Raw genomic sequence first — 26247 nt, 5'->3', positions numbered from 1 at the left:
GAGAAACTTGCTCTCTAATGCAGTTCTTCTTCCTGCCATACCCCTAAACTTCCTTAATAACCCTTGCTTCATTTATATTGTAGAATTTGATAATTTGTGTTTATTTGCATCAGGCTGTTGACAGTTTTAAACAAATCATTAGGTAATAACTAACTGAAATAGTGGATAATAATACAATAGAAGATGACAGGGTGACAGAGAGAGATAAAATAGTGGAGGTAGCAGAATAACAACTATGCAGCACAATCCTTCAATAACACAAAACAGAACCAGTTTTTTTAAGTGTTCTGAATTTAACAGTAAAATGTATAAACAAGAGGATGGGTTTGCCATGAGTAGTTATTTGAATCATACCCTTACCGAAATTATCCAAGATGACCTCGAGAGAAAGTTTTTCTCCAAGAACAATAAATAAACGACAGCCCTACAAACATTACAGAGAAATAAACCGAGTTGTTTATTTTGTAATGGGATCAGTGGCACTATCAGCATCTTGCTGTCACAGATATCAGCATAATCCGTAGTACCACATATAAATATCACAGGGATTTTATGTTGTTCTCATTATACCAGCTGTTAAATATAAAATAACACCACTGCATCAGTTAAGTGTGTCAAATCCTGATGATGATGACCAGGGAAGTCACCAAGAGCTCAATTTATCACTGAAACCTGATACAGCAAAAACTCATCCCTATCAGCAGCAGAAATTCAGCATTCAATGCTGGAAAAGGTCTCCTCTAAAGTTTCTCATAAAATATAATCTTTAGCTATATTCATCCATGTCACCCCAGATGCTTTCTAATGTCATCTATTGACCTTTCAGTAGATCATCCTTTCCTTAACTCTTGGAAACCCACAAAGGACTTTTTTGGTCTGCCATTCATCTGGCTACCTGTCTCACCCACTGCCATTTCGTTTTCATTTTCTTTCCCATAATGCACTCATCATTAAATAAAAGTTGTGCGCACAAGTACCAGACCAATCCACTGCAAACTGGGTGGGTATACTGCACAACATCAGCTATGCTAACAATCATTTTTCCAGGTCCAGCTGTACACTCGGCAAATATAATTGTGGCCACGATGTCGTACCCATCGATTGATGGAAGAGGGTCCCAAACAGCCATGCTGACCTGTATGAGAGCAGCTAGCTTTATTGCAGCATCACCTAAATGTGCACTACGCCCAGGTAGCAGTTTTCCCAGCTAGATGAGTTCAAGACGGGCTGCATCGTGGGGCTGCGGGAGGCAGGGTAGTTCTATTGTCATACTGTATGCCACACCATTAATATGGACACCAACACTGCCTGTTGCTGGTGGCTATGGATACAGGAAGGTACATATGCACAATATGTAGGATATGGATGTTCGACAAGCACCACAAGGAGAGAGCACTAACAGATTGTCCACCAAGTGTGGGTGGATCCAATTGAAACAATAGGGGCCATTCAGTGGGCTGTCCCACCTTCTAAGTAACATCCCTTGAGTGCTACTACCAATGGCAAGTTATTGCATGATGCAGGGCTTGCTGCACACTGATCATTACGACGCCTGCAACTCACACCCCTGCAGCAACTTGCCTGTTGTTGGCAACAACAGACTGCTGACTGGCAGTGAGTCATTTTCCAGGTGAGTCTAGCTTCTGCCTTGGAGGTGACAACCACTAAGCCCATGTCCAGAGGCATAGTGGAGAATGCCACAAACAGTGGTTAACGATCTCCCATCACACATCCCACTAACCTGATGTGATGGTGTGAAGAGCAATATCCTGTAGTGCCTGTTCACCATTAGTTTTCCTAACCAGCTCTGTGACATGCACACGGTACATGGATGAGCTCCTGCAACCAACAGCTCTGCTGTTCATGGAAGCCCACACCCATTCCCTGTTTCAAGGGGACAACTCTCGCCCTCATACCAATGCCACTTTCCGAGTGTGTCTGGAGACTGCAGATACGCTGTCACGGCCAGCGGTATCACGTTATCTCTCCCTGACTGAGAATATGAGGGGTGTCATGGAGCATGTAAGTACGACTCTGCCTCCACCCATCACTCTGTAGAATCTGCATGCTCAGTTGCAAGTGGCATGGGATGGAGTATCACATGACTACATCTGAGACCTCTACAACTCCATACCGTGATATCTGTAGGCTTGTATTCACAACAAAGGGGGCCTGACACCATAACAACACATACATTTTGTGGCAATACAGCACAATACATGTAGTCCTTCATAGTTTCAAGTGTAACCATTTACCTGCCCGCCAACAACAATTGCAATCTACCTTATCCTCTTTTTATGACAGTGAGTGTAATTATGTTCCCCAGTCCAGCCTGTTCCAAGATTAGTTTGTTAGTTTTCCTGGAATCCTTGGGAAACTATGGTGGATGTGTTCACATCTGTGTCAGACACTAGGGGACAGCTGCCAATTTGCCTTTACACAAACAGCTTGTTTCTTGGAACTGTTCATGCCATCATCTAATACTCTGTGGTGTATGAGGATGCACTCCATACCCAATACGAAAGTCACACCGAACAGTTATTACTGACTAGCACTGCGCAAAGTGTAGAACACAAAATGCTTTCTGTTGTCCCGACACCATTTTTGATAGAAGTGAAGCGGGTGCACACTGCTGCCACCTAGTGGGAACCATGTAAAACTCAAGAACTTGTTTTTTTTTTCCAACAGTACATTGTTAACGCACATTTCTCAAATAACATAATAGTTATGATTTTTTTAAACTGAATGATTGTTTTTGATACACCTTGCATTCTTGTCCATCCCTATTCCAATCCTACACTCAAGGGTCATTCCCTTGTGGATGGCCCAGGTGCAAGACCTGTTCCACACACCCATCCACCACCTCCTACCACAGTTCAGTGACACATGTTTGCCACCCTTTAGAAGACATACCCATGATAAAGCAGCCATGTTATAGATCAGCTGTGTTGCAATTATTGTACAGCTTGCTATGTGGGCATGACAGGCAACCAAATGTTTACTCACATGAACAGCCACCGCCAAACTGAGGGCAATCACAGACTTGAGGATCCAGTTGACAGACATTCTGCACATCCCACAAATGACTAACACCTGCTTCACTATGTGTGCCATTTGGATACTCCCTTCTAGCACTTCCTGCATTTTCACAATCCCTGTGGATTAAACCTCTGCTAAGCTGTTTCCCACTGCCTCACCTTACCTTTTCCTTCTTCTCTTCTCTCATTGTCCGCCCTACTCCTTCTCCATGAGGATCATGTACAGCTTTCTCGCATCACTGTTCTCCCCCCCAGCAGTCATTTTCTCTACCTCTCTCTTTCACCTTTATGCTGCTCACCGCTGCTCACCCCTTCTCTCTCTCTCTCTCTCTCTCTCTCTCTCTCTCTCTCTCTCTCTCTCTCCCCCTCTCCTTGTCTCCTTATCTGTCTCCACATTCCTCTTTTCTGCCCCTCACTCTAATATCTTTATGTGTCTCTTACATGCACTACCCTCTAAGAACTCCTTTTGTATCCAGCAGCCACTGAGTCATATGTCTTCCCACTCCTGTTCGTTCACACTACCCCTCTCTACCTCCTCCTTGCTTCATATGTCCTTGCTTACCCCATCACTGCACCCATCAGCATAGCCAATTGCACTTTATAACCAATAATCAGTTTCATTGTGTCACCATGTTTTTGTCTGTGGGTAATTGGTTGGCTCTGTATGTGTGCTTTCTAGTAAAAAGAAGGCCAGATCCTGAAATCTAGTGAATACTGTATTCTTATAATAGAGGGAAACATTCCACGTAGGAAATATATATCTAAAAACAAAGATGATGTGACTTACCAAATGAAAGTGCTGGCAGGTCGACAGACACACAAACAAACACAAACATACACACAAAATTCAAGCTTTCGCAACAAACTGTTGCCTCATGAGGTAAGAGGGAAGGAGAGGGAAAGACAAAAGGATGTGGGTTTTAAGGGAGAGGGTAAGGAGTCATTCCAATCCCGGGGGCGGAAAGACTTACCTTAGGGGGAAAAAAGGATGGGTATACACTCGCACACACACACATATCCATCCGCACATACACAGACACAAGCAGACATGGAAATGACTCCTTACCCTCTCCCTTAAAACCCACATCCTTTCGTCTTTCCCTCTCCTTCCCTCTTTCCCGACGAAGCAACCGTTGGTTGCGAAAGCTAGAATTTTGTGTGTATGTTTGTGTTCGTTTGTGTGTCTATCGACCTGCCAGCGCTTTTGTTTGGTAAGTCACATCATCTTTGTTTTTAGATATATTTTTCCCACATGGAATGTTTCCCTCTATGTGGGAAAAATATATCTAAAAACAAAGATGATGTGACTTACCAAACTAAAGCACTGGCAGGCCCGGCAGCAGAAAGACTTACCTTAGGCGGAAAAAAATGTCTGCTTGTGTCTGTATGTGCAGATGGATATGTGTGTGTGTGCGTGAATGTATACCTGTCCTTTTTTTCCCCCTTAGGTAAGTCCTTCCGCTCCCGGGATTGGAATGACTCCTTACCCTCTCCCTTAAAACCCACATCCTTTCATCTTTCCCTCTCCTTCCCTCTTTCCTGATGAAGCAACCATTGGTTGCGAAAGCTTGATTTTTGTGTGTATGTTTGTGTTTGTTTGTGTGTCTATCAACCCACCAGCGCTTTTGTTTGGTAAGTCGCACCATCTTTGTATGTATATCACACAAAATAACTCACTAGATATACACTTTATTCATTGTTTATAAAGTGCTATGTTTTATCTCTGTTTCATATTAGGTTTATCTAAGAATTAGAAACACAAAAAATCTGCATATATCGTACCTGATAATATTAGAAAAGGATAAGTTACTGCTCACATTGAGTTGCAGACAGGCATAACAGAAAACCTACTAAACACATAAGCTTTTGACCAGAAGGCCTTCTTCTGAAATAGATGACACACAGACACAAATTCACACAAATGCAGCTCACACTCACTTGATCACTGTCTGTGGCTGCTGAGGCCAGATTGCAGACAACTGCACATGATGGGAGAAGCAACATGGGTGGTGTTGGTAAGGAGGAGGCTGGGAGGGGGAGGGAGAGCAGAGTACGGGTGGAGGATGGTAAAGTGCTGCTTGTGGGAGCATGCAGGAATGAAATGGAGAAAGGGTTGGGCAGCTAGGTGCAGTTGGGAGATAAGACAAAGGGTGGAACGGGGAAGAGCAGAAAAGGAGAGAAGTACAAAGACTGTGGGTGCACTTGTGTAATAGGAGGTTGTGTAGTGGGAACAGGGAAGGGGATGGGTGAAGGACAATGCCTAATGAAGGCTGAGGCCAGGAGTGTTAAGGGAATGTAGGACATACTGCAGGGAGAGTTCCAACGTGCGCAATTAAGAAAAGATGGTGTTGGTAGGGAGGATCCAAATGGCACAGGTTGTGAAGCAGACATCAAAATGAAGAATGTTGTCTTGGGCAGTGTGCTCAGCAACTGGGTGGGATAGGTACCTATCCCCTCAAAGGCAGGGCTACCTGTGAAAGCACTCATGTGATCTAAAAGCTAAGCTGCAACCACTGTTCTTCGTTCTCTGCAGGCACGACAACCAGTCTGTCTGTCTGTCTGCATGAATAGCCACCAACAAACTGTGGCCTAGAAACAGCTTGACCACCCAGTTGCTGAGAACGCTGCCCAACAAAATGTTCTTCATTTTAAAGACTGCTTCATAACCTGTGCCATCTGGAACCTTCCTACCCACACCGGCTTTCCTGAATTGTGCAGGTGGGAACTCTCTCTGCAGTATGTCCTACCTCTCCTGGCCTCAATCTTGTCCTTCACCTACCTATCCTTCCCTGTCCCAATCCAGCACTACACTGCCTTCTATTCCACAAGCACACCCAGTCTTTTTACTTCTTTCTTTTTCCGTTCCTCCTGCCCTCTGTCTAACCTCCCGAGAGCACCTAGCTGCCCTACCCTCTCTCCATCTCATCCTTGTATGCTCACGCCCCAACTTCCTCCTTACCCCATCCCCACCACGCAGACTGCTTCTCCCATCACGCATAGTTGCACACAGTCTGACCTCGGCAGCAAGAGACAGTGGTCATGTGAGTGTGAGCTGTATTTGCGTGAATGAGTTTGTATATGTTGTCTATTGCAGAAGAAGGCCTTCTGGTCAAAAGCTTACACATTCAGTAGTCTTTTTGTTTTGCCTGTCTGCGACTTCACATCTCACTGTATGTTGAGTAGCAGTCTATCCGTATATAGTATTGTCGTTGTTCTATCCTGGATTTTCCATTGTTTGATGTCTACATACCTGCTCCACAAACCCTCCTATGTTGCACAGTGGAGGATACCTAATATCACTGCTGGTCATTACCTGTCCTGTTCCACTTGAAAGTGGAGCGAGGAAAAAATATATGTTTCCATACAACCTTGGCACGTTAAGCTGGTCAGAGGCCCAGGTAAATGAGGCCCCTGGACTCTGGCCTGCTTAGAAACTGATGTATCATAGTGCACATTTTCTAAAATATGAATAATGTAGATATAATGGTTGACAAAAAAATCAAGTATTTATAATGTGTGTACTCTGCATTCTAGTAACTGTAATACACATACTTAAAGATATAGGTAAGAAGCTTAGAATATGAATCAGCATTTAGCACCACTGCCATCCATTAGAATGCAAAGAAATAATAAAGAATAGAATAAGTGAATTACCTTTTATTTAATTGTCTGGAAACAAAGCTTGTACAGTTGTAATATAGGTAGTTTCATAACCTAAGTGCAAATAGTAGTTATTACTGATATTATTATAGTATATGCTTTCATGCCTTTATTTTACTGAAATTATCAATAACATCACTGAATTCTTATTTCACTTGAAACTGTTCTTTCAGCTGACAAAATAGGCAGACTATCTACATGTTCTTGACTCATCATAGAGCAAAGATAATTTTTTATTAGTTTCAGCTTAGAGAAACTTCTCTTGTATGATGTGACAGAGATACAAATGGTCTAGAAGTATTGGATTATAAATGAGGTACATTGTCACAATTCACTGAAGTCCCATTTCAGTTCCATTTAATTATAAAATAAAGGATTTATTCGGCTGTCCATCTGGCAGCAACATCCACACTTTTTTTGGAGGGTCATAGATGCGTATGATACCTTTTTATTTCTTGCACCACCTGCTCTTTCTCTACCAGATTCTAATGCCAGAGCATCATCAGAAGCTCCAGTCAAAAATTTTGTTTCAACAATTTGGAAAATTTTGGTGATACCCGTTATGGCTGTGTATCATTCTGACATTCCTCGTATAAATCGGTCTGTGCTTTCACATATTGATTGACGATCTACTTCTTGAACTGACAATGCAGTGCAATGTCATGAGTTACTTCACCTGGTATGTTTTTATCTACTTTTCTTCTTCCTCATTGCTCAGTGTTACTGTCAATGTCATTGCATTTTTTAATACCAAAAGTAATGGCATTGTCTATAGTTGTAGTTCATTCTGTCACTAAAATCTCATTCAGGGTTTTTAATTTGGTAAGTCCTTTACACAGAATCAGTGGATTAAATTTACCTTCTCCTGTATTGTGCACCAAAAGTTGATGTAGGTCAGAAAGAAAAGAATCACATATAGCTGGAAGATGAAAGTTGCTGCAGATCTAGCATCAAGGATTGCCTTCGATGAATCTTGAATATTGCAAAGTACTCACAACTGTTTGCCCATTTTTAGTTTATGACTACAACTGAATCATAACAAACACTGCATGAACTCCACAAATATTTAAGAAATGATTAGCACAGGGAGTGAACAAATCTTTTGGACTAACTTCTCAAACTCCGTTACTCATGTATAGGGTGATTCTTGTTTACATTTAAAAACCAGCAAAGATACGTAGATGACACTGAGACAAGTAATTTAGTATAAGGCACATGGGCTGCACATGTTGGGAAATACCCAAAAAGTGGATGACAAATGTTGAATTTGTGACATCACCAGATAATGTACTTCACGGCACGTGCAGCAATTGGGCTTGTCGATTCTATTCTCACTGATAGGGAGCAGTGCTACACATTGCTCTGGTAGGCTACTCTGTTTTTGTAAATGTAAACTGATTTATCATAGACTTGTATTACCACTACCATGAGCATTATCATATCACATTGGGCAATGCAAGAACAAAAACAGAGTACCCTAGTGAAGCAATGCATAGCACTGCCCCTACCGGCAGAGAAAGAGAAAATGAAAATGAGTGAGAGTCTGTGATAATGAAAGACAGAGTAAATGCCAATGAGGAAGAGAGAGAGAGAGAGTGACAGGGAGAAGAAATAGCATCAGGAGGAAGGAAAGAATGAGATATTAGCAGTGAGAGAGAACAAGAGGGAAACAATGACAGTGAGAGGAGACTGTAATAGTAGGACAGAAGGAAGGGGCTGTGGCTGTGACATGAGACAATGACAGAGAGACACAAATAGATAATGGCAGTGAGTTGGGCTGAATGAGTGAGTGAGAAAGGGCAGCTTTGGGTGGACGTGTATGACCAACTTACAGCAGCGGACTAGTGGGTGTGAGTGAGTTACATTTAGGGTAGGGTGTGGGAGTTCGAGGTGAGTTGCCCATTAAAAAAAGCATAATTATGTTCGCATACCAAAATTTTTGGGAAAATTTTTAAAGGTGCTGAGGAAGGTAGAATGAGGCAGGTGGCACCCCACTTTTCAGTCAGTCTTTTAAATAAACCAAAACACAGTCATATTTCTTATGCTCCAACATGAGTATTTTACCGCTGGTTATTTAAATATTTGACCATTCTTTGAAGGTAGTTCCTTTGTTAGAGATACTTCCTTTAAGTAGGGATAACTATCAATTGACTTCAGTCGAAAACAGATGCAACCGAGCGAGGTGGTTAGCACACTGGACTCGTATTCAGGACGACGACGGTTCAATCCCACATCCAGCCATTCTGGTTTATGTTTTCCACGATTTCCCAAAATCGCTCCAGGCAAATGCCGGGATGGTTCCTTTGAAAGGGCACGGCTGACTTCCTTCCCTGTCCTTCCCTTATCTGATGAAACCGATGACCTTGCTGTTTAGCCTCCTTCCCCAAACAACACAAACCCAAAACCCAAAACAGGTGTATGTTTAACACCAACTGTACAGTAATTTTCCCGTGAGTAATCCCACTATCCCCCGTTACACTGTCACATATAACACTTGCCAATCGCCGGTTCTCATACCTACTGAGGTGCAGTCCATACTTATTGAAAATTGATCCTATCAACAGACTCAACTGTAACCACTGCAATGTGACCCATACACTGTCATCAATGACCTCTTAAGTCCACCTGCTTAGCTGGGTGGTAACATGCTTGCCTCCCATGCACTGGGCCCGAGTTCGACTCCCGGCCGGCTTGGAGATTTTCTCTACTCACGGTCTGGGCATTGTGTTGCCCTCATCATCATTTCACCCTCATCATCGTCCGCAAGTCACCCAATGTGGTGCTAACTGAAATAAGACTTGCACTTGGCAGCGAAACAGACACGGGACCTCCTGGTCAACAATGCCATACGATCATTTCATTTCATTTTTTTAATGACCTCTCAAGTTCATGTTAATACAGTAAAACCCACTTTTACACTTTTCAAGGGACTTTATAAAAATGTGTGAAAGACTGGAAAATGGAAAATGTAAAATGTGATAGATAACTTTTTAGGTAGTAAAAGTTATGTACAGTTTGGCAGCTGCAGGAGATAAATCATGAATTGTCCCAAATTTACCAATTGTGATCTGCTGAGTAGAAGACCCAAGTGTCTAGAAAAGTAACATTTGTTTACACTAAATGAAGGCCATTGTTATGCTAGCATAATTTAATGTCAATTACATCAGTTTTTTCATCCACTAACATTGTTTCATAAAGTGTGAAAAGTGGGAAAATTATAAATATGTTAATGAAAAAAATGGTTGCAAATTAATGCTGCAACCATAGGAAATTTGATGGGAGTGATAAAAAATGTTGTAAATGGCAGGAATTTTGGGGAACATAAAAGTAGGTTTATATGATATGTATAACAGCTGTATTAGGATGAGGCCAGTCATGACATTGAAACAGCTGTACAAGGTGCACATGTGCGCCACCAGGTAGAGTAGCTCTCTTTCCAGATTATACTTCAGGTCCCTATAAAGACTGTTCCCAGCTCCACCCACAGGCACTATCTGATCCTCTCTTGTAAAACCCCCATGTTATCAGTCATATGAGTCAACCCTGCAACAGGCTTCACAATGCTAGTGACTTGGTACTCATTCCCCAACATGACCTACACCTCTGTTATGAGAATTACCTAAAGTAAAACAATCTTCTCTTTATTTGAATTTACATCTGATGTAGGATTGAGGTCTGCTGCATGCCTCCTACACCTACAGCTAAAAGACACTTCTCTCCACTAAACTCTGACAGTTGGCCAAATTTGTTGCTGATACACCAAGTGAAACTGTTTGAATGTATTCTGCTAGTAGCAGCCTTCTTACCAACTGTCAGTTCTCATTTCCCAGCCTCTTTCTCCCTCCTCATCCTATCTAGTTCCACCCTTGAATTTTCTAAAGGTGAAGTTGAAGTCAATATGACATTTGCATACAGATACACTGTGAGGCGTTTCAGAAGTTAGAGGAACATTTTTAGGCCACAAGTCATAAGATTTTGAAATCTTAATATCAACATCTGGAGCCTCTTGCTTAAAAAAAGGAAAAATGCTTAGTTAACTGTAATTTGTGTGATGTTTCTGCAAGCTAACTCTTTTCCCATGCTCATAGTCTACAATAGACTCTACATCCTTTATACCATGTGTTTGTTTGCTGATTTAATCATTTATGTGAAAGTTTTGTATTTTGAACAGATTATCACCCTATGAGATGATGTCTTCTCTACCGAGAAAATCTGTTTTAGTACCTATTTAGGTCAACTTCACTTACAAGCTTCTTTATTATTGCTGATTGTTTGAGGGGTTGAAGGAAGCACTTCAGAGAAAAACTCAGTTGTATTGTACCTAAGTTCCTCAATCATATTTAATCATCCAACAATTAATTGGGAAAATTACAGTTTTGTTAGTGGTGGATGTGATGATGTCCTGTGAAACTTTACTAAATGCCTTCTCTGAAAAGTACCTAGGTCAGATAATTAGGCACCATACACATGATGAAAATATATTGGATCTAAAGGCAACAAATAGACCTGACCTCTTCGAGGACGTCCACATCAAAACTGGTACCAATGACCACGACGCAATTGTGACAATAATGATTACCAGAGTACAAAGGACAACTAAAACAAGCAGAAAGATATACATGTTCAGTAAACTAGATAAAAAATCAGTAATGTAACATCTAAATGAGGAACTTTAAACTTTCAGCACAGGTCAGGAGCATGTAGAGCAACTCCGGCTCAAATTTACGAGGTTATTTTTCTTTTTTTTTTTTTTTTTTTTTTGTGGTTTTAGGGCGCAAAACATCTAAGGTCATAAGCGCCCAATATAGAACCATAGAATGCTGGGACCACGAGGGTAAAAAACGGTTTCAAGGTCCAATACAGAAAGGAAGAGAAAACAAATCTAAAACGTCAAGATGTTACTGAAGAGTATCTAAAAGATGTCGACAAGACACTGGAGTCACCAGGTAGAAATCAAATTTCTTTTGTCATGTAACTGCTTTTTAAAAAACTGAAAACGCGAGCCACAGCTCCCATGTCATCCGCTAAAATGTCCAGCAAACCTGGCGGCAGCCCGACCCTGAGACGTAAGGAGCTAAAATAGGGGCAGAGAATCAGGAAATGTCTGACTGTTAATGGCTGGCTGCAGGAAGGACAGCTGAGTGCAGGGTTGCCACTCAACAAGTGGCAGTGACTAAAGCAGCAGCGCCCTATTCGCAACTGAGCTAACATTACTTCCTCCCTGCGAGACGGCCGGGAGGAAATCGACCAGGGTGTTGGGACAGGTTTGACTTCTCTGAGTTTGTTCCCATGAAGGGAGTACCAATGGTTATGCCAAAGTGACGTGATACACCGATAGAGAAAATTACGAATATCTTGCAAGGGAACAGAGTAAGAAGCGAGTTGACCGAGATGGACTGCGGCCTTGGCTGCAGCATTATCAGCGTCATTCCCAGGCACACCAACATGGCCAGGAACCCACATGAACATCACTTGGACTTCCCCATCCGGGAAAAAATGGAGGCAGTACTGGATCTGTCAAACGATGGGGTGGACTGGATCTGGATCATCCAGACTCTGAAGGGCACTGAGGGAGTCAGAGCAGATCACACAGCAAGTGAGCTGGTGCCTCTGGAGGTAGTGAACAGCCTGATAGAGGGCAAAAAGCTCTGCAGTAAAAATTGAGCACTGGTCAAGAAGCTGGTATTGAAACTGATCATCCCTGATGACAAAAGAACTGCTAACACCGTGGGCAGACTTGGAACCATCAGTGTACAAAAAAAAAATATGCTATTGGCAAGTTGTGAGCAAAGTTCGAGAAATTTGCAGCGATAGGTCAGCATGGGAGTGAATCCTTGGGTAATGAGCTGAGGTCAAAATGAACACAAACCTGTGCCTGAAGCCAAGGTGGTGAAGGGCTCTCACCCATTTGGAAAGTGGCATGAACGGTGAACTGCAGCTGCTGAAGCAGGTGATGAAAGCGGACACCGGGAGGCAGCATAGAAGAAACGTACATCTCATATTGGCAGTCAAGAATGTCATCAAAGAAAGGGTCAATGGTTGGGTGGCCTGGCATGGAAGAAAGCCGACACGCATATCTACTGAGTAGGATGTTGCGCTGGTATGAGAGTAATAGTTCACCGGCTTCTGTGTATAGACTCCAACTGGGCTAGTACAAAAGGGACCAGTGGCGACACAGATCCCCAAATGGTGGGTTGCATTTGGACGGTGTAAGATGGATGGCCATGCAGAGGAGTAGACAATGCATCCATAATCCAACTTGGAGTGGACAAGAGATCGATAGAGGCGGAGGAGGACAGTCCGGTACCACTCAATGCATGAAGGACATTGAGGGACCAGGTGCAGCATGCAGCCAGGTAGGACACGTGGGGAGACCAACTAAGAACTTCATTGCATCCATGAATGGGTGAGCATTTTGGCCCAGTTGTAAGGGCGATTGAAGAAATGCCTTATACCACCATAAGTTGACACAAACTGATTTGGTAGCAGAAAAGCAGAAACCGTTTGTAACACTCCACAAAAAGAGTCGGTCCAGACAACGTTTAAGACAGCATTGCAGGAGACATGTCTGCTGGGAGCCGCAATAAATAACAAAGTCGTCAATGCATAGAGAGCCCAAAATGCCAGCTGGTAGGTAGTCCATAATTGGGTTGATGGTTGTGGCGAAGAGGACGACACTCAGTAATGGAGCTCTGAGGCACCCTGTTCTCCTGTGAAAAGGTGTGGGATAAGGAGGAACCCACACATATCCAGAAAACTTGGTCTGTCAAAATTTCCTGGATGAAAGTGGGAGGATGACCTTGAAGGCCCCATGTGTGCATAGTACGTAGAATGCCTGTCTGCCAACAGGTATCATAGGCTTTCTCCAAATCAAAGAAAATGACCACTGTTTGATGCTTCCGCAGAAAATTATTCATGATGACCTCGACAGGGTGACGAAACGATCAACTGCTCAGTGGTAGTTTCAGAACCCACACTGAGCATTAGTGAGAAGATGGTGTGACTCCAGCAACCACAGTAATCAACCATTGATCATGCATTCAATCACCTTACAAACGCTGCTGGTAAGAGAAATTGGACAATAGCTGGAAGGAAGAGATTTATCTTTACCAGGCTTAGGTAGGGGAACAATAGTAGCTTCACACCAAAGCGTGAGAAATACACCGTCATTCCAAATACAGTTGTAGGTTTTGAGGAGAAAGCATTTTCCCACAAGAGGAAGATTCTGCAGCATGAGGACGTGGATTGTATCGGGCCCGGGAGCAGAAGACCTGGGTGAGGAGGCAGCACGCTTGAGCTCCCTCATAGGAAATGGAGTGTTGTAACATTCTCGATTCAAAGAGAGAAAAGAGATTGTACGAGCCTCCTCTGCCTGTTTCTGAGGAAGGAAGGCAGGATGGTAGTGGGTGGAGCTTGAAACATCTGGAAAGTACCTGCTCAAAGCGTTGGAAACATCTACAGGGTCGACTATGACATTTCCCGCCACAGTCAGACTAGGGAGTAGTCCCAGAAAGTCGGTGCAGACCACCTCAAACGAGAGAGGACAAAGTAAATCTGTTGAACAAGCTGATGAAGCAAACCCAGCATTCTTTCTTGCTTTCCTTAATAGTGCAATGGCACTGCACACATAGTTGCCTGTAGCGGATGCAGTTCATTAACTTAGGATGATAGTGAAAGACACGAAGTGCACGTTGTTGAGCACGAATCGCATTGCCGCATTCCACAGTCCACCAAGGGACCAGGACCCTATGGGGAGAAGTAGAGTAGTACAAGGGATAGAGGATTTGGCAGCCAAGAGAATAACATCCACGAGGTACTCGACCTGATTATCACAGCTGGTAAACGGTCATTCGTCAAAGACTGCTAAGGAGGAATAGAGCCGCCAGTCAGCAAGAGAGAATTTCCAATGAGCGGGCGGCTGTATCAGGGTATGACTGTACAGGCGAGTCACACAAGGGAAGTGGTCACTCGAGTAAGTATTGGAAAGAGCACACCACTTGAGACATCGAGCAAGCTGGGCAGAGCAGATCAAGATGTCTAAGTAGAATCAGAGAGAAACGTGGCTTCGCTGGTGTTAAGGCACACAAGATTAAGATGATTAAGAAGATCCGCCAAAAAGAGAACCTCTTGGGCATGTCACAGGTGAGCCCCAAAGAGGATGTTGGGCAATGGTGTCACTGAGGAGCAGAAGGGGTGGAGGAAGCTGAGCAACAAGCTGCATTAGGTCTGCCCTAGTGACAGCAGAAAACGAAGGGATATAAATGGTGCAGAGAGAAAAGGTAAATTTGGGAAAGAAAACATGGGCAGCAACTGCTTGCTGGTGGGTGTGCAAGGGGATAGGACAATGAAAAACATCTTCTTGTAGAAGCAGCATGACTCCACCATGAGCAGGAATCCCCACAGTAAGGGGAAGGTCCATCTGTAGCGAAGTAAAATGGGAAAGAGCAAAATGGTCTTGAGCACGTAGCTTGGTTTCTTGGAGACAGACTACAAGCAGACATTGCAATTGCAGGAGCAGCTGGAGGTTCACCCTGTTAGGTGGAAGGCCATGGATATTCCATTGTAAAAGGGCCATAAAATTTAGGAACACTGGAAAATAAATAAGAAATACCTACCTCAACGGCCACTTAGGGTGAGTCATCGAAGGAGGACGGCCACTGGAATCCACAGGTGGAGGATCTTCGTCCATCAATACATTGGGATCAACGGAGCTTCCCCGGTGTCGGTCAGTTGAAAAGGACTGACGAGTCGAGGAGGGCTGATGAGTCAGAGAGGGGGAAGACTGTTTGCCTTTGGATGATTGTTTTGACTTTTGGCGATTTGCAGAAGAGCCAGACTGCTGCGAACTTAAGATATGCAAGAAATCTTCTCAGGAATAATTCTTTTTGAATTGACGGTTCACTGGCTGGGTAAGGGCGAAGAGCAGGTAGCGGAATCTACAGCCCGGGAAGTGGGAGACGTAGTGTCAGCTTTATGGCGAGGCGATTTTGCCACCGTCGAACTGAACCGTAAGTCACAAGTATGCATAGTCATGTTTTTTGTGGGATGGGGAAAGGATAACATGGTGCTGTAGCTTCCAGACGAAGGGACAGTCGGTTTACAGCTCGCCAACAGTTTCCAGGCAACAGGGAATGGTACCTTTTCCTTCACCCTTATCTCCCAAACAGCCCACTCTTCTTGATAGACAGTACAAGAATGAGAAGACGCAGCATGTTCTCCATTACAATTGATGCAGCAGGGGGAAGGAGGTGGATAGGTGCCCTTGTGTGCATCCCTGCTATGAGTGACACATTTGACTGTGTTTTAGATGACGTGTTGATATGATTGAACTGGTGGCATTTATAACACCTCAACGGATTGGGAATTTAAGGGCACACAGAAATGACTTCATAGCCAGCCTTTATCTTGATAGGAAGCGTTAACCATTCAAAAGTCAGGAACCAAATCGACAGCTTCCTTCTTCATAACTTGATGAACAGCAGTGACACCCTGATCTGATAGATAATTAGTTATTTCGTCCTCTATCAAACCATCCAACATCTGGGTGTAGATAACACCGCGGGATGAGTTAAGTGTCCTGTGAGCCTTCACTTTTATAGGATATTCATGGAGGATTTGGGCCTAGAGTAGTTTCTGGGCCTGGAGAGCACCATCAATTTCCCAAAGCAGAGTTCCATTGAGGAGACGAGAGCATGACTTCACAGGGCTGTCTATGCCATCCATGCCCTTCTGTATAACAAAGGGGTTAACTGTAGCAAAAGCCTGGTTTTCGTCTAAACGTGAAACTACTAGATATTGAGGCACAACAGAAGGAGACATTGAGGCAGGAGCCTCATTCCACTGTCTTTCGTGTGAAACACTCGGAGAAAGAGAAGGAAAATCAGTCATTGGGAAGAAGTCCCCCATGATTGCCAGCGTCTCCAATGGCACACTCCTTCCAGCCAGGGGCCTTCCAAAGGGGAGCCCCCCACCTTAGGTGATTGTCCTCACCTTAGGTCACACCTCCCAAATGACAGAAAGAGGGACAATCAGCAGAGGAGTAAGGTAACAGCTCAGGAAATTACCCCTCCCTGGACCTGGCCTATACCAGAGGGTATGTGCGGGCCCTGCATGCCAACCAAGGGCTCGGAATTATCCGTTGCCAAGTCACCTGCTATGCATCAAATGCATGGGTTGATATCAGGCACACACAGGGAGGAGAAGGAAAGATAAGGAGGAAAGAAAGAATGGCCTCAGCGGAGGAAAAGAAAGGAACACGGAAAGAAAGGAACACGGAAAGAAAGGAACACGGAAAGGGCGGTACGGGCAAGGGGCGGTACGGGCAAGGGGCGGTACGGGCAAGGGGCGGTACGGGCAAGGGGCGGTACGGGCAAGGGGCGGTACGGGCAAGGGGCGGTACGGGCAAGGGGCGGTACGGGCAAGGGGCGGTACGGGCAAGGGGCGGTACGGGCAAGGGGCGGTACGGGCAAGGGGCGGTACGGGCAAGGGGCGGTACGGGCAAGGGGCGGTACGGGCAAGGGGCGGTACGGGCAAGGGGCGGTACGGGCAAGGGGCGGTACGGGCAAGGGGCGGTACGGGCAAGGGGCGGTACGGGCAAGGGGCGGTACGGGCAAGGGGCGGTACGGGCAAGGGGCGGTACGGGCAAGGGGCGGTACGGGCAAGGGGCGGTACGGGCAAGGGGCGGTACGGGCAAGGGGCGGTACGGGCAAGGGGCGGTACGGGCAAGGGGCGGTACGGGCAAGGGGCGGTACGGGCAAGGGGCGGTACGGGCAAGGGGCGGTACGGGCAAGGGGCGGTACGGGCAAGGGGCGGTACGGGCAAGGGGCGGTACGGGCAAGGGGCGGTACGGGCAAGGGGCGGTACGGGCAAGGGGCGGTACGGGCAAGGGGCGGTACGGGCAAGGGGCGGTACGGGCAAGGGGCGGTACGGGCAAGGGGCGGTACGGGCAAGGGGCGGTACGGGCAAGGGGCGGTACGGGCAAGGGGCGGTACGGGCAAGGGGCGGTACGGGCAAGGGGCGGTACGGGCAAGGGGCGGTACGGGCAAGGGGCGGTACGGGCAAGGGGCGGTACGGGCAAGGGGCGGTACGGGCAAGGGGCGGTACGGGCAAGGGGCGGTACGGGCAAGGGGCGGTACGGGCAAGGGGCGGTACGGGCAAGGGGCGGTACGGGCAAGGGGCGGTACGGGCAAGGGGCGGTACGGGCAAGGGGCGGTACGGGCAAGGGGCGGTACGGGCAAGGGGCGGTACGGGCAAGGGGCGGTACGGGCAAGGGGCGGTGCGGGCAAGGGGCGGTGCGGGCAAGGGGCGGTGCGGGCAAGGGGCGGTGCGGGCAAGGGGCGGTGCGGGCAAGGGGCGGTGCGGGCAAGGGGCGGTGCGGGCAAGGGGCGGTGCGGGCAAGGGGCGGTGCGGGCAAGGGGCGGTGCGGGCAAGGGGCGGTGCGGGCAAGGGGCGGTGCGGGCAAGGGGCGGTGCGGGCAAGGGGCGGTGCGGGCAAGGGGCGGTGCGGGCAAGGGGCGGTGCGGGCAAGGGGCGGTGCGGGCAAGGGGCGGTGCGGGCAAGGGGCGGTGCGGGCAAGGGGCGGTGCGGGCAAGGGGCGGTGCGGGCAAGGGGCGGTGCGGGCAAGGGGCGGTGCGGGCAAGGGGCGGTGCGGGCAAGGGGCGGTGCGGGCAAGGGGCGGTGCGGGCAAGGGGCGGTGCGGGCAAGGGGCGGTGCGGGCAAGGGGCGGTGCGGGCAAGGGGCGGTGCGGGCAAGGGGCGGTGCGGGCAAGGGGCGGTGCGGGCAAGGGGCGGTGCGGGCAAGGGGCGGTGCGGGCAAGGGGCGGTGCGGGCAAGGGGCGGTGCGGGCAAGGGGCGGTGCGGGCAAGGGGCGGTGCGGGCAAGGGGCGGTGCGGGCAAGGGGCGGTGCGGGCAAGGGGCGGTGCGGGCAAGGGGCGGTGCGGGCAAGGGGCGGTGCGGGCAAGGGGCGGTGCGGGCAAGGGGCGGTGCGGGCAAGGGGCGGTGCGGGCAAGGGGCGGTGCGGGCAAGGGGCGGTGCGGGCAAGGGGCGGTGCGGGCAAGGGGCGGTGCGGGCAAGGGGCGGTGCGGGCAAGGGGCGGTGCGGGCAAGGGGCGGTGCGGGCAAGGGGCGGTGCGGGCAAGGGGCGGTGCGGGCAAGGGGCGGTGCGGGCAAGGGGCGGTGCGGGCAAGGGGCGGTGCGGGCAAGGGGCGGTGCGGGCAAGGGGCGGTGCGGGCAAGGGGCGGTGCGGGCAAGGGGCGGTGCGGGCAAGGGGCGGTGCGGGCAAGGGGCGGTGCGGGCAAGGGGCGGTGCGGGCAAGGGGCGGTGCGGGCAAGGGGCGGTGCGGGCAAGGGGCGGTGCGGGCAAGGGGCGGTGCGGGCAAGGGGCGGTGCGGGCAAGGGGCGGTGCGGGCAAGGGGCGGTGCGGGCAAGGGGCGGTGCGGGCAAGGGGCGGTGCGGGCAAGGGGCGGTGCGGGCAAGGGGCGGTGCGGGCAAGGGGCGGTGCGGGCAAGGGGCGGTGCGGGCAAGGGGCGGTGCGGGCAAGGGGCGGTGCGGGCAAGGGGCGGTGCGGGCAAGGGGCGGTGCGGGCAAGGGGCGGTGCGGGCAAGGGGCGGTGCGGGCAAGGGGCGGTGCGGGCAAGGGGCGGTGCGGGCAAGGGGCGGTGCGGGCAAGGGGCGGTGCGGGCAAGGGGCGGTGCGGGCAAGGGGCGGTGCGGGCAAGGGGCGGTGCGGGCAAGGGGCGGTGCGGGCAAGGGGCGGTGCGGGCAAGGGGCGGTGCGGGCAAGGGGCGGTGCGGGCAAGGGGCGGTGCGGGCAAGGGGCGGTGCGGGCAAGGGGCGGTGCGGGCAAGGGGCGGTGCGGGCAAGGGGCGGTGCGGGCAAGGGGCGGTGCGGGCAAGGGGCGGTGCGGGCAAGGGGCGGTGCGGGCAAGGGGCGGTGCGGGCAAGGGGCGGTGCGGGCAAGGGGCGGTGCGGGCAAGGGGCGGTGCGGGCAAGGGGCGGTGCGGGCAAGGGGCGGTGCGGGCAAGGGGCGGTGCGGGCAAGGGGCGGTGCGGGCAAGGGGCGGTGCGGGCAAGGGGCGGTGCGGGCAAGGGGCGGTGCGGGCAAGGGGCGGTGCGGGCAAGGGGCGGTGCGGGCAAGGGGCGGTACGGGCAAGGGGCGGTACGGGCAAGGGGCGGTACGGGCAAGGGGCGGTACGGGCAAGGGGCGGTACGGGCAAGGGGCGGTACGGGCAAGGGGCGGTACGGGCAAGGGGCGGTACGGGCAAGGGGCGGTACGGGCAAGGGGCGGTACGGGGAAAGGGCGGTACGGGGAAAGGGCGGTACGGGGAAAGGGCGGTGCAGGGAAAGATTAGTACAGGTTAAGAGCAGTGCAGGGAAAGATGAGTACAGGGAAAGAGCAGTGCAGGGAAAGAGCAGTGCAGGGAAAGAGCAGTGCAGGGAAAGAGCAGTGCAGGGAAAGAGCAGTGCAGGGAAAGAGCAGTGCAGGGAAAGAGCAGTGCAGGGAAAGAGCAGTGCAGGGAAAGAGCAGTGCAGGGAAAGAGCAGTGCAGGGAAAGAGCAGTGCAGGGAAAGAGCAGTGCAGGGAAAGAGCAGTGCAGGGAAAGAGCAGTGCAGGGAAAGAGCAGTGCAGGGAAAGAGCAGTGCAGGGAAAGAGCAGTGCAGGGAAAGAGCAGTGCAGGGAAAGAGCAGTGCAGGGAAAGAGCAGTGCAGGGAAAGAGCAGTGCAGGGAAAGAACAGTGCAGGGAAAGAGCAGTGCAGGGAAAGAGCAGTGCAGGGAAAGAGCAGTGCAGGGAAAGAGCAGTGCAGGGAAAGAGCAGTGCAGGGAAAGAGCAGTACATGAGAGAATATTCCTACAAGCAAACCCAACACAAATGAGCTTCAAGAGCCCATGGAGGCACAAGACATCTCCCCAAGAGAGTGGTAATGGACAGGAGAAGAGGAGACAAGCAGCACAGATAGAGAAGCGGTGCTGCGAGGGCTGGGGCGCTGTGGTCGCCAAGCACATACTCACCAAAGAGCCGTGAGCCCCCTGGGTGGAAATTTATGAGAGTAGTTGACAATGTACTAGAAAGATATGTACTCAGCATAACAGTTCATAATGGGTCACTGTAAAGAAACTTCTAAAGATACAGAGATTATTGCACAAAATGTGTAAAGCAAAGCATAGGGCTATAGATAAAGAGATGCTGAATGAAACATGTTTGGCTGCCAAGAGAGCAATGCATGATGCCTTCAATGACTACCATAGCAGAATACTGCCAAATGACATTTCACGAAATCCAAAGAAATCTAGTCACATGTAAAGGCTGTCAGTGGCATCAAAGTTAGTGTCCAGCCTCTAGCGAATGAGACTGGATCTGAAACTGAGGGTAGCAAAGCAAAAGCTGAAATAGTTGTCTCCATTTCCAAATGTTTCTTTACAAAGGAAAATCCAAGAGAATTGCCCCATTTAATCCATGTATCCCTGAAAAAATGAATGAAATATGTATTAGTGTCAGTAGTGTTGAGAAAGAGCTGAAATCATTAAAATTGTTCAAAGATCAAGGTCCAAAACAATCTGTCAGATTATATGCTGAATTTGTGGCTGAGTTAGCCCCTCTTCTCACTATAATCTAGCGTAGATACCTCAAACAAAAAACTGTGGGCAATTTTTGAGAAAAGGCAAAGGTCACACCCGCCTACAAGAAGAGTAGTAGAAGTGATCCATAGAACTACCATCAATATCCTTGACATTGCTTTTTGTAGAATCTTAGAACATATTCTGAGCTCAAAAATAATAAAGTATCTTGAACAGAATGACCTCTGCAGCAACGCCAAACAGCATGGTTCTCAAAAACACTGATCACGTGAAACCCAACTGCACTTTTCTCATATGGCACTGAAAGCTTTGGATCGAGGCAACCAGATAGATGCAGTGTTCCTTGATTTCCTAAAAGCATTTGATTCAGTACTGCATGTACTGCACCTACACTTATTGTCAAAAGTACGATTATATGGAGTGTCAAGCGAAATTTGTGGCTGGATTGAAGACTTCTTGGCAGGAAGGATATAGCATGTTATCTTGGGTGGAGAGATGTCATCAGATGTAGACACAACTTTGGGTGTGCCCCAGGGAAGTGTTATGAGACCCTTGCTGTTCATGTTGCACATTAATAACCTTGCAGACAATATTAATAGTAAAATCAGGCTTTCTGCAGATGACGCAGTTATCTACAATGAACTACTATCTGAGAGAAGCTACATAAAGATTCAGTCAGATCTTGGTAAGATTTCAAAGTGGTGCAGCTGCTTTAAATGTTCAGAATTGTAAAATTTTGCACTTCATGAAAAGTAATCCTATGACTATAATATCAATGAGTCACTCTGGGAATCGGCCAACTTATACAAGTACCTAGGTGTAACACTTTGTAGGGATTGAAATGGAATGATCACGTAGGTTCAGTCATGGGTAAAGCAGGTAATAGCCTTCAGTTTATTGGTGGAATACCGGGGAAGTGCAATCAATCTACAAAGGAGCTTGCTTACAAATCACTCGTGTGATCCATCCTAGAATACTGCTCATGAGTGTGGGACACATACCAGACAAGACTAACAGAGGACATTGAATATACACAGAGAAGGGCAGCCCAAATGGTCACAGGTTTGTTTAATCTATGGGACTTTCACAGAGATCTGAACTGAAATGGGAGACACTTGAAGACAGATGTAATTTGTCCTGAGAAAGTCTATTTAATGAAGCTTCAAGAACTAGCTTTAAATGATTACTCTACGGATGTACTGCAACCTGCTATGTATTGCTCACACTGGTATAGTGAGGATGAGGTTAAAATAATTATTGCACACACACAGAGGCACTCAAACAATCATTCTTCCCACACTCCATATGTGAACAGAACATGAAGTACCCCTAATAACTGGTGCAATGGGATGTACCCACTGCCGTGCACCTCTGGTATTGTACTGATACAAATTTTGGTTGTCCCAATGTGATACATGTACCTTTGTGAACTTCTCATTTCTCAGAATGCATGCTGTTACAGCGTGATTACCTGTAAATACCACATTAATGCAATAAATGCTCAAAATGATGTCCATCAACCTTAGTGCATTTGGCAATAAGTGTAACGACATTCCTCTCAACAGCAAGTAGTTCGCCTTCCCTAGTGTTTGCACATTCATTGACAATGTGCTGATGCATGTTGTCAGGCATTGGTGGTGGATCACAATAGCAAATAGCCTTCAACTTTCCTCACAGAAGAAATCTGGGAACGTCAAATCCAGTGAACGTGTGGGCCATGGTATAGTCTTTTAACGAACAATATTGCTTTTAGAATGGACATGTTTACTGTGGTTAGTACACCACTTTTTGGAAACAAGCCACGGCATGATTCCTTATATTTTTCTCCACAGATTATCCTTATAGCACTTTTCTGAAGTGGCAATAGCTTATTTAGAATTGCTTTGGTTGTTGCTCCCCATATTTCTATTCCGTAATTCAGGCGAGAGGAAAATAAAGGTATGCAGTCTTTAGGAAAACAGTGTCTCTGCAGAACTTGCTGATCATATTAATTGCAAATGTATTCTTAGACAAACTATATGCTAGAGTATCAACATGTGTGTCCCACTTTAAATTGCTCTGAATTGTTAAAATGAGGAATTTTAAAAAATGGTTCAAATGGCTCTGTGCACTATGGGACTTAACATCTGTGGTCATCAGTCCTCTAGAACTTAGAACTACTTAATCTTAACTAACCTAAGGACATCACACTCATCCATGCCCGAGGCAGGATTCGAACCTGGGACTGTAGCAGTAGTGCGGTTCCAGGCTGAAGCACCTAGAACCGCTCGGGCACACCGGCCAGTGAGGAATTTTATACTACACTCTTTTTTTACTAATTCACTGCCTATGTATAGTTTAATTTCATCATTAAAACTACTGTTGTTAAACTTCATGAAACATATTTTACTACTGTTTACATGCTAATGACCGTAGCAGTTTTGCGCCCTAAAACCATATCTACTGTTTACATTTATGTGCCTTTCATTGTTGTTGTTGTGGTCTTCAGTCCTGAGACTGGTTTGATGCAGCTCTCCATGCTACTCTATCCTGTGCAAGCTTCTTCATCTCCCAGTACCTACTGCAATCTACATCCTTCTGAATCTGCTCAGTGTATTCATCTCTTGGACTCCCTCTACGATTTTTACCCTCGACGCTGCCCTCCAATGCTAAATTTGTGATCCCTTGATGCCTCAAAACATGTCCTACCAACCGGTCCCTTCTTTTTGTCAAGTTGTGCCACAAACTCCTCCTCTCCCCAATTCTATTCAATACCTCCTTGTTAGTTATGTGATCTACCCATCTAATCTTCAGCATTCTTCTGTAGCACCACATTTCGAAAGCTTCTATTCTCTTCTTGTCCAAACTATTTATCGTCCATGTTTCACTTCCATACATAGCTACACTCCATACAAATACTTTCACAAACGACTTCCTGACACTTAAATCTATACTCGATGTTAACAAATTTCTCTTCTTCAGAAATGCTTTCCTTACCATTACCAATCTACATTTTATATCCTCTCTACTTCGACCATCATCAGTTATTTTACTCCCTAAATAGCAAAACTTCTTTACTACTTTAAGTGTCTCATTTCCTAATCTAATTCCCTCAGCATCACCCGATTTAATTTGACTACATTCCATTATCCTCATTTTGCTTTTGTTGATGTTCATCTTATACCCTCCTTTCAAGACACTGTCCATTCCCTTCAACTGCTCTTCCAAGTCCTTTGCTGTCTCTGACAGAATTACAATGTCACTGGCAAACCTTGAAGTTTTTATTTCTTCTCCATGGATTTTAATACTACACCAAATATTTGTTTCATTTCCTTTACTGCTTGCTCAATATACAGACTGAATAACATCGGGGAGAGGTTACAACCCTGTCTCACTCCCTTCCCAACCACTGCTTCCCTTTCATGCCCATCGACTCTTATAACTGCCATCTGGTTTCTGTACAAATTGTAAATAGCCTTTCGCTCCCTGTATTTTACCCCTGCCACCTTCAGAATTTGAAAGAGAGTATTCCAGTTAACATTGTCAAAAGCTTTCTCTAAGTCCACAAATGCTAGAAACGTAGGTTTGCCTTTTCTTAATCTTTCTTCTAAGATAAGTCGTAAGGTCAGTATTGCCTCACGTGTTCCAGTGTTTCTACGGAATCCAAACTGATCTTCCCCGAGGTTGGCTTCTACTAGTTTTTCCATTCATCTGTAAAGAATTCGTGTTAGTATTTTGCAGCTGTGACTTATTAAGCTGATAGTTCGGTAATTTTCACATCTGTCAACACCTGCTTTCTTTGGGATTGGAATTATTATATTCTTCTTGAAGTGTGAGGGTATTTCGTCTGTTTCATACATCTTGCTCACCAGATGGTAGAGTTTTGTCAGGACTGGCTCTCCCACGGCTGTCAGTAGTTCCAATGGAATATTGTCTACTCCGGGGGCCTTGTTTCGACTCAGGTCTTTCAGTGCTCTGTCAAACTCTTCACGCAGTATCATATCTCCCATTTCATCTTCATCTACATCCTCTTCCATTTCCATAATATTGTCCCCAAGTACATCGCCCTTGTATAAACCCTCTATATACTCCTTCCACCTTTCTGCCTTCCCTTCTTTGCTTAGAACTGGGTTTCCATCTGAGCTCTTGATGTTCATACAAGTAGTTCTCTTCTCTCCAAAGGTCTCTTTAATGTTCCTGTAGGCAGTATCTATCTTACCCCTAGTGAGATAAGCCTCTACATCCTTACATTTGTCCTCTAGCCATCCCTGCTTAGCCATTTTGCACTTCCTGTCGATCTTATTTTTGAGACGTTTGTATTCCTTTTTGCCTGCTTCATTTACTGCATTTTTATATTTTCTCCTTTCATCAATTAAATTCAATATTTCTTCTGTTACCCAGGGATTTGTATTAGCCCTCGTCTTTTTACCTACTTGATCCTCTGCTGCCTTCACTACTTCATCCCTCAAAGCTACCCATTCTTCTTCTACTGTATTTATTTCCCCCATTCCTGTCAATTGCTCCCTTATGCTCTCCCTGAATCTCTGTACAACCTCTGGTTCTTTTAGTTTATCCAGGTCCCATCTCCTTAAATTCCCACCTTTTTGCAGTTTCTTCAGTTTTAATCTACAGGTCATAACCAATAGATTGTGGTCAGAGTCCACATCTGCCCCTGGAAATGTCTTACAATTTAAAACCTGGTTCCTAAATCTCTGTCTTACCATTATATAATCTATCTGATACCTTTTAGTATCTCCAGGGTTCTTCCATGTATACAACCTTCTTTCATGATTCTTAAACCAAGTGTTAGTTATGATTATGTTGTGCTCTGTGCAAAATTCTACCAGACGGCTTCCTCTTTCATTTCTGTCCCCCAATCCATATTCACCTACTATGTTTCCTTCTCTCCCTTTTCCTACACTCGAATTCCAGTCACCCATGACTATTAAATTTTCGTCTCCCTTCACAATCTGAATAATTTCTTTTATTTCATCATACATTTCTT

General features: G+C 47.0%; 1 protein-coding gene across 1 annotated transcript in view; it reads left to right on the top strand.

Moving 5' to 3' along the window:
- The first annotated feature begins 1211 nt into the window (after positions 1-1211).
- LOC126424569 (spidroin-1-like) overlaps positions 1212-26247 on the top strand; it is a 93395-nt gene continuing 68359 nt past the window's right edge. Inside the window, exons 1-2 of the mRNA XM_050087313.1 lie at positions 1212-1337; positions 17953-20605. Of these exons, the coding sequence (XP_049943270.1) occupies positions 1212-1337; positions 17953-20605 (2779 nt within the window). The remainder of the gene's footprint in view (positions 1338-17952; positions 20606-26247) is intronic.

The sequence above is a fragment of the Schistocerca serialis genome, chromosome 10 (genome assembly GCF_023864345.2).
Source record: "Schistocerca serialis cubense isolate TAMUIC-IGC-003099 chromosome 10, iqSchSeri2.2, whole genome shotgun sequence".
In the NCBI taxonomy this organism is placed as follows: Eukaryota; Metazoa; Arthropoda; class Insecta; order Orthoptera; family Acrididae; genus Schistocerca; species Schistocerca serialis.
Note: the sequence above shows the minus strand (reverse complement) of the source record. Positions and strands in the feature narration are given on the sequence as shown.